This window comes from Nestor notabilis, unplaced genomic scaffold (assembly GCF_000696875.1).
Source record: "Nestor notabilis isolate BGI_N333 unplaced genomic scaffold, ASM69687v1 scaffold16898, whole genome shotgun sequence".
Taxonomy (NCBI): Eukaryota; Metazoa; Chordata; class Aves; order Psittaciformes; family Psittacidae; genus Nestor; species Nestor notabilis.
This window is the reverse complement of record NW_009938913.1, coordinates 32,867-41,855: the sequence shown is the minus strand read 5'-3', so window position 1 is coordinate 41,855 and position 8,989 is coordinate 32,867. Positions and strand designations below refer to the sequence as shown.

The following is an 8,989-nucleotide window of genomic DNA, read 5'->3' as shown; positions in this document are numbered from 1 at the left end:
GCCAAGGGATCCCATGATGTCCACAGGGACCCGAAGGAATAACATGGCCCTTGGTTATGGCAACCCAAGCAGCTCTGCAAAGTGCAGTCATTTCTTCTCCCTAAGGAAGAGCTGTGCCAGCAGCTGGCTACTCTGAAACCCTGCTGCCAGACTGGACTCCTGAGGTGCAGCACTGGGATGTGGTGAGTGCCCCTTGTCCTCCCAGGTCAACTGTCCTCAGCTTCTCAGGGCAGCTGGTGGTGGTATCTCATGGACCTGCATGTTTCTGCAATAAGGCTTCAACTATTCAGCTCTCCTCTGGATGACTGCGGTCCTCCTCTGCTCACAGCAAGCTGCTCTTGGAGACTTTAAATGCTTGTTATTTAATCAAAGTGCTCTCTGTGAAAAGATACAGGAAATGTCCATCTTAGCTGTTTCTCCTACTTTCCCTTCCTATAAATTCCAGCTCCATGATTTCTCAGTGTCTAGCTGGGAAGAGCTTGTGTTTTCCAGACAGTGCCATTTGTTCATTGGAAAATTTTGATCTGGCACATCCTGTGTTCACGCACTACCCACTGCAGTGTCACTGTCTATGCCTGGAGAAGACTTAATGTTTACACAAAGGATTGAACCTGTCCCCCATGCTCCGTGCAAGCCTTGGGAGCTAATCAAACAGGAGCCTTTCTCCAAAGGTCTCCTTCTCTTGTGCCAAATAATCAAAATCCTCTTTCCTTGCCTTGCCAACAGGGTATGTCCAAGCGTGTCGAGCACTGATGATCGCTGCTTCTGTCCTGGGTCTTCCCGCTATCTTCTTGCTGATAACAGTCTTGCCCTGCATCCGGATGGGCCACGAGCCTGGAGCTGCCAAGTACCGGCGGTCCCAGCTGGGAGGGATCCTCATCATCCTCCTGGGTAAGGTGCCCGCCATGTCTGGAGGGCTGGAGATCTTCCTCTGCTCCAGGAGGGCATGATGCAAGCTGGTTGAGCATGTTCACCTAAAGGATGGTTGTCAAGGCTGGGCTGACCCTGAAGCTCTCCAGCATCACTGCAGTCTGTGGGGTGAACAAAAGGCATGAACAGGAGCGGGAGGACAAAGACAGAAGGCAGGGAGTGAAGCAGGGGAGGGCTATGAATGCCTACTGTGCGTTGTCTTGTGGAGTCCTCAGGTAGTGCCACAGGCACTGATTTTGCTGGTTTGCTGTGGAAGCCATGCTATTTTTGGAAAGTGTCTAAACTTCCAAGCTGCTTACAGGGAATGGATAACCTCCAAATTTTCCCTGAGCATTGCAGATAGCTAGGCCTAAGTGGGAACAGCAGAGGAGAGAGCAAGGAGGTGGCATGGACCTGGGAAGAGGGATGGCATGTCCCCTGTGCTTCCCAACCCCCTCTGGACAGCCTTGCTCTAAGCCTCCAAGTTTCCCTGGGAATTTCTTCCCGTCAATAATGCTTGTGGAAGAGCTTGTTTTGAGCAGCACAGACTGTGGAGCTCATTGTCCCCAGTGCAACACCTGCATGTTCTTGAAGCCTCGTCATCTCAGCAACAGGCTGCGGTGCCTTGTTTTTACCCGTCTGTGTGGCAGAGGAGGAGGGGTGAGGGAAAGTGGCCTCTTTGTGTGGCTCTGCTGGTTGCTGGCAGCCAGCACTGACATCATACCATCTTCTTTCTTCTTCTTCTCCTTATTTTTCTTCAAGTGGGCACTGGATATAGCTGCATGCTCAGAGGGGCTGTCCTCTGGATGCTCCTTCCTTGCCAGCAGTCCCTCCTCTGGTGCCTTGGTGAGAAACAGTATGAGTCAGTACATCTGAAATTTAAGGGACTGAGATGAAGGGGCCCTTTCAATGCCTGTGGGGTATAAGGGCAAGTTGCCACAACTGGAAGTCCTAAAGTCAGCTTTATAGGGCCTGACATCCTGATCATGAACAGTCATGTTAAAGAGCTGTTGGAATGTGACCATCCCTGTCCCAAAGCCTTGAGTTGCATATTTGGGCTTAGCAAAGTGAATTTCTGCCTGTGATTGAAATTTTAGTGCTGGAGGAGTCTGCTCTGCTACTAGGTAGATTCTGTGAGGAAAGAAATCATGTATTTAGAGAGACATTGGCAGATGAATGGTCTTTGGGTTGGATTTGGACTTCTTACTGATATTTGCCAATGTGAGTTTTGAAGCATCTAGAGGTGAAGTGATTTGCTCATGTTGCTGATGTCCTGAGAGATGTGGGCTGGGAACATCAGCCTGGTCGCAATGTTTTAGTCACCATTACAATAATGCTTTTCTGTCAGATCACAAATAAGAATAAATAAGCTCCTTTTGCTCTTAAGGTTTTTTTTTTTTTTGGTGTGAGGTGTTTTTTTTGGGTTTGTTTTGGTTTTTTTTTTTTTTTTTTTTTTTTTTTTTTTTTTTTGTTGTTGTTGGTTTTTTGTGTGTGTAGGTTTGTGGTTTTTTGTTTGGGTTTGGTTTTTTTTTTTTGTTATGGTTTGGTTTGGGGTTTTTTATTTTTTTTCTTTGAAAACCCAAACCAACCCAAATTTATTTTTACAACCCCCACATTTTTCCAGGCTGATCAGCAAAACAGGCCCTTTGGGGAATAATGGACAGAGCTTGGGACTTTGACATTATATAAGTTGATTAATGATCTGTTATTTGCAAAATGAGGTGCTACCATTCCAAAGCATCTAATAAGCATGAATCAGGCTTCAAAAGACATAATACTGACTTAAAATTCACTATATTCTAGAAGTAATATGCCCTGGGCTTCTCTTATTTACCCTCTGGCCACTGAACTCTCATTTGTGGTTTTCCACAACCACACGGGCTCCAGCCTTTTCCTCGAAGTGGAGACCAACTCCCAGAGCACTGGCTAAATGAGAACAAACCCCAAAACACTACGAAAGCAGAAACAGGGAGAGGAGATGTGATCAGAGGAGCTGGGCCCATGGCAAACTTCACTTGCTGCTCAGGGGAGGGATGGCGGTTTATTATTGCAACGTATTAAAAAGGAAAACAGGGGTTGAAACACAGCAGGGAGCCAAAAAAAAAAAAAAAAAAAAAAAGTTGAAAACTTGCCAGGAAAACAATGGCCTCAGATATTCCATTGATTTTTCTGTCTACTGATAATAGCAGGCTGCAGAGTGCAACCTGTGTGCAGACCCTCCTATCCTGCCTGCTGATGTATTTATGTCTTTACTTGATCCTATCTGTCCGAGAGAATTGATTTATTGCCGAAAACAGCCATGAGCTGAGGTTTGCTCTGAGCCAGTATGAAAACATTTCATATACTAGTGTTGATGGAAAAACCCTGGCCCATCCTGTGTTGTTGGTACTAATTCGGGAGGACCCCTTGCTGGTAACCAAGCAGACAGTTTCCTAATGGAGATGAAGGACTCGAGACACTGGAAAACAGATTAAAAATATGGTAGTTACTGGGAGTTACTGCTGCAAAACAACCATATTAGCTATTGTATACTAAATAAAGGATATTTACAAGGCTTTCTGGATACTGCATGACATTTGCTTGTAAAACCATAGTGATAAAAAGATTGCCTTAAATATAAGAAAAAATATCATGGATATCTATTATTTCAACCAGATGCTTCAAAAGAGAAATCTGTGTGACTCTGAGTCAGCAGTTCAGAATAATTAAATATAACTGTGAAGAAAAGTATTCTCTCTTCTGCAGAAAGCCTTTTATTTACTGTTAAGGAATTTGACAGGGACTCACTGTCCACTGAGTTAGAGTAATCCTGCTCTACCTCTCCCACCTCCCCAAGCACTTTCTGTGCTTTTGTCTATATGTGCTTCCATCTGATTCAAATATGCCTGTAATGTAGAACATTAAGAGTTTCAGCTCAACGGGTTGAGCTACTCCAAGTCCATGGTCAAAAAGGACTTAGAAATGCTGGAAGCCTGAGATGTATCCCTGTGGATTCACAGTGATCTGATGGAGCAAGGTTAACCATACCACGTGTTGCTGAGATGACTTTTGCAGGTAGCAGCAGTGGCTTTTACAGGATTGCCTACTCTAGCTGCATAAAGCAGGCAAGCTTTTCAGTATGTGTGTGCCCCAAACCATGCCTGGTTTTCCAACTAACCTTCTTTGTCTAATAGAAAATATTCTTTCTGTTTGCAGGCCTATTACTTCTCTTCTAGACAGCTCTACTACCTGAAGATGTTCTTAGGTAGAGAGAGGCAAAGGGTGTCTTGGCATTAGTACAAGAGAGAAGGGGTAATAATTTCTACTCTAGCACCTTTGCCATGTAGGCAGCTATTTTAGGACACAAAACTTGCCTTAAAATGCCTTTTCTAATCCCTTTGGGTTTCCCGGTGAATGAACCTTTTTTCAGCCTTCCCCTCTGATGCAGCCAGACCAAAATTTGAGTTCACCAAGAACTGTCGCAATTGCAGACTGTCCTTTTCACATCTTCTCGGACAATTTACAGCCCAATCTAATCTGTGCAGAGCGAGGAAATCGGGTCCTGTTTCAGGGTATTCCTCCTGCTGAGCAGTGGGGTCATTGGTGTCTGACGGCAGCTGGTAGCCTCCAAAGACAGAGGTCAAACTAACCCATGCAAAGTCGTAGGCTTGTGTTTCACAGCTTTCTAGTATTGTCAGCATTAAAATAAGGTGGTTTTACATGTAGTTGAGCCACAGGCACAAGAGATGCCATTGTGTTAGTGTCCCTGAGAGCTCCTTGCACTCCAGTGTGTTTTCTTCAGTCCTGTGTTGTGGGAGAAAGTCTGGATAGATAAGGCTCTTATAGTCTATGGGCGTAAATATAAATATATATATATATATTTTCTGCTGACAGAAAAAGAAAAGATGATTGTGTTTTTTTGTGCAACAAAGACGCTTTTTTCCCGGAGCCCATTATAGAATGCTTTGTGGATTCACAACTGATACATTTTTGTTTAAATTGTTCAAGACTCATGAGCGGTTTGCAGAACAGATCCACATGCAAGAGAAATGCTGTTCTCCCATCCCTGCCTTCTCCAACAATGCCTTCCAAAGCTGCGGGGCCCTTACTTTGAGGAGGTCCCAGATTATTACTGGCTTTATTAGCATCCTTCAAATGTTCCTCTCTTTTCCATAAGAAAATATTTTCTGTCACAATAACTGCAGCTATTGGGAAAGGGTTTTCTGCTGTACTGGCCAGGCGCTCTGGTTTGTTCTCTGCTTTAACTAAACAGTTTTTATTTTTAATCTCATCCCTTTTTATTCCCCTCTTGCAACCTTAACTTTTTGACACTGTCTCCAGATACCTTTTAACGCGGTCGGTGGAAATCTGTAACACTGCCGCAGTCCTGTTATTGTTTTGCTCTGATTCTCTGATAGCCACAAGGATGGAGTCCTGCACAGCTTGTCCCAGAGGCAAGTAAATATTGACAGATTAATTCTTCTCGGATGTACAGGCCATAAAGGAGTATTGTTTTAGGACCTGCTTCTGTGAGGTTATTAACAGCATCAACTCCTGTTGCCCCCAGTACATGTGGGGACTTTGCAGGATGAAGGTAGGACCCGCAATGAGGGTAGCAACTGTGACCTTGTGTAGCACAAGGCAGGGCATGTGCTTTCTCCCTTCTGGAGCAAACTGCGCGTACCGCACTCTGAAACGCTGCTGTTCCCAGCCTGGCTGCCTGCAAAGTGCCATATTTGAACCTGCTTTTACTGTCCTAAGGGTTTCTCCTTCACTTGTCACCTGCCTAGCAGTCCTCACAGCACCACTGTGGCAGCCTTCCTGTTTTTCATGGAAAAACCTGTGGGATTTCAAGCAGAGTTGAAGTCTGCAGTCATCTTTTGACCGCTGTTGACTCTAGGTAGAACACTGTTTTCCCTTCAAGTCCAATTCTATTCAATTCAGTAGGGTTTTGGATAGCCTTGCTGGATTTGTCCCGATCACTTGGTATAGAGAAATTTTCCATAGGGAAGTGGAATCTGCTTTCAGAGTTGTAAGACACTTCTTTCTCCATACAAAATATCCAACAATGCTGTACTGATGCTTATTTTGTCCCTGCCCATTTTCTACTTGTATTTTATAAACCCCTCTCTACCTAGGTAAGTGCTGCTATATTTTGTTAACATTTATGTGACCATCCAGTAGAGCAACTGCAGTGATGCTGATTGACATGAGCTGAGGGCATAACATGGGAATTCATGCAGAAACAGTGATTTAAACCAGTGGACTCTGAGCCACTGATTTTACTCACTGATGCATACAGCTTTCATGGTCTTGCTTCATATCTAATCTATTCCTAATTCTGCAGCTCTTCATAGCATCATTTTCAGGGATGGCTTTCATTCTTCCCTTCAAAGATATTTTTAGGGAACAAACCTGTTTCCCTTGTAATAAATTTATCAGATTGTGCAAGCAGTAGTTGTTTTTTCTTCTTGTTTGTTGGTGCCTGAGAGGGATGGCTGTTCTCTCTTGATCTCTCCCCTCTCTGACCAGGCTCCCACACTGCCTCCTGCTCAGAGATTTCTTGGAACAAGTCCTGATGCTGATGCTCCTGGGTCCCACCATGGGAGTGGAAGGGAGGAGGGATGGGTTTCCTCTCTGTCCCCTGTCCTGCAGAGCCTTCCTTACCCTTTGGCGTGCTTTGTGTCCCCGTGGTGGGGTTACGTGCTGGCATTACCTTTCCTTTCCCTCTCTCGCCAGCCATGTGTGGTGTTGTTGCGACGATCTGGTTTCCCGTGTGCGCCCACCGTGAGACCACCATTATGAGCTTTGGCTACTCCCTGTACACGGGCTGGATCGGCTCTGCCCTCTGCCTCTTCGGTGGCTGCGTCATTGTCTGCTGCTCGGGAGATGCCCAGACGTTCGGTGAAAACCGCTTCTACTATGCCTCGGGATCCAGCTCCCCGACCCATGCAAAGAGCGCGCACGTGTAAGCATCCTGGGGATGTCCCACGGCTGCTGTCGGATGCTTTGGCTGGTGGGTTGGTGTGCCCTGGGTCTGCTTCTACTGACACACGCTGCTGTCAGGCTCCCAGGGGAAGATTTAGAAAAGCAGCACAAATGTCTGGTAGTTTGAAGCATTATTCTCCCCATCTGTTCCCCCCTTCTCTAGAAAGAAAGCTGCAGCCAGCCCTACCTCTTGGTCCTCCCCCTTTTGTCCTGACCACTTGCCCCATCTTCTTGCAGCCAGCATGACTCAGATGGTTTGGGGTTGTTACGTACGTCTTAGGGCTTTTATTTTATTTTCTAGCTCCCCTGATAAAAGAAGAGTTTAAAGCAATAAAACAGGAATGAGAGAGACACTTTCCCATTGTTAGAAGGACTCTGGGAGCTTCTCCCACCATGTCAGTATTTGATTTCCCCTGTTCAAGGTCACTGCTTTGGCACGGTTTGGGTGAGAGGGTAGGGAGGAAGGCTGTACTCTCCTACTGGGAAAATGTTTCACTTTTGGAACAAGAGTAGGGGGATTTTTCTGCCTTTCTCTGTAAATACTTTTGTATGAGTTTGTTCATTTTAGTAACGGTTTTTCTCCCCACCCCCACGGTCATCAGTATGAAGGAAACAGAACCCAAAGGTCCTAATTACATGGTAGATAACAGTGCCTTTCTATATAGTTTTAAATGACTCTGGGGGCTCTAATCCCCATCCTCTGGTTTGGTTTCTTTCTTTCCTTCGTACAGATAAGTTACTAAAAATGTATTTTTACTTTTCTTTTTTGCTTTCTTCCTCTAAATTTGTGTTCTGCCTTGCATCATTAAAGTAGCACATTTTAACACACAGTATAATGTACCTGTTACAATACAATTCTGGTGAATACTGATGATGCCTTTGTACTTCCAGTGAAATACTGTACAATAAATAACAGAGTACCTGCAACCACTGGCTTCTTTTTTTTCCTTCCTTCCTGTGTGTTTCTATAGCTAGCTTTTCCATGGCAGAGGTTTCCCAATGATTTTGAAGATATCTATATATATATAGATATATAGATAGATAGATATTTAATAGCAGTTCAGGTGAGAGATTCTGCTCTGCTGTGGAATTAAGTTGGCCTTTTGTTTTGTTCTTTTTTTGGTTGTTGAGTATTTAAAATATGAGTAATCTTCCTGCATGGTACTGACCGCTGCCTTACCCATTTATTCTTTCAATGTTCCCAGTAGCAGCTTGCAGCAGTGGTACTGACTTGTGGTACTCTTCATACTGGGGAGACCTAGAAACCCACTGAGTTCGTGGAGAGGTACCCCCAGCCTGCTTGGGCATGCTGAAGCAGAGAAGTCATGATGCTGGAGGTGCTTTCAACTAAACTAAGAGTCTGATCTGGGGTCACCACTCAGATTAAAATTGTGTAAGGTCAAGATCTAACTCTGTCTTTACCAGAGGCTGTAGCAATTTAATTACGTTGATACAAAATCCCATCTGTTGCTGGAGATGTTAACTCAGTTCAAATAATTTGTGTATGCCAGGCTTCAGGAGAAGGAAAAGAGGAATAGCTGTGCTTCAGGTGAGGACAAGGGGGATGTGTGTAGGAGGAGAGGGGGTTGAGTGAGCAGAGGGGAGGACCTACCAGACTGTTTGGGGTAATGGAGAAGAATATGAAAACAAGGCTGCTGTCAAACCTTGGTGGAAGGTCTGCTTCAGCTGGAGAATCCAGACTGGGTGGCACATCCATGGGCAAGGATGCCACAGCTCCCACCTCTCTCCTCCTCTGTGTGGGAATCTGAGGCTGGAGCTTTCAAAAGGAGTCAAAAGAAGGATGGCTGTGCTCCTCGATGGCTCTTTGCCTGCACAGATAAGAGATGGGCAGCAGCCCTAGCATCTGTCTTTAATGCTGAGCAGCCTTGAACGCGTCTCTGTTGTGTGAACTTTGCATTGCTGCTGTCCTATACAATGTACCCAAGGCAGGCAGCGGTGCAGGGCTGGTGGCAGGACACTTGTGCCCATTACATCACAGGCAGGGCACAGGCAGTTGTTGTATGCGCTGGAGGGATGCTGTAAGTGCTGCCATTGATGTGGGGGTGCCACGGGCGAAGGGGTGGCGCACAGACGTGCCAGCTTGTGCAGGCTG

The 8,989-nt window shown here is 45.4% G+C and overlaps 1 protein-coding gene across 1 annotated transcript; it reads left to right on the top strand.

Moving 5' to 3' along the window:
- Window positions 1-725: 725 nt before the first annotated feature.
- CLDN11 (claudin 11) lies at window positions 726-6,860 on the top strand. The gene is made up of 2 exons (XM_010019598.1): window positions 726-891; window positions 6,628-6,860. The coding sequence occupies exons 1-2, from the start codon at window positions 753-755 to the stop codon at window positions 6,858-6,860; spliced, it is 372 nt and encodes a 123-aa protein (XP_010017900.1). The 5' UTR covers window positions 726-752.
- Window positions 6,861-8,989: the final 2,129 nt, after the last annotated feature.

Bases quoted from the DNA above. Each gene is read 5' to 3' on its own strand.
- CLDN11 (XM_010019598.1), top strand. From the start codon at position 753: ATGATCGCTGCTTCTGTCCTGGGTCTTCCCGCTATCTTCTTGCTGATA. The intron at 892-6,627 runs GTAAGGTGCCCG...CTCTCTCGCCAG, and splicing joins GATCCTCATCATCCTCCTGG to CCATGTGTGGTGTTGTTGCG.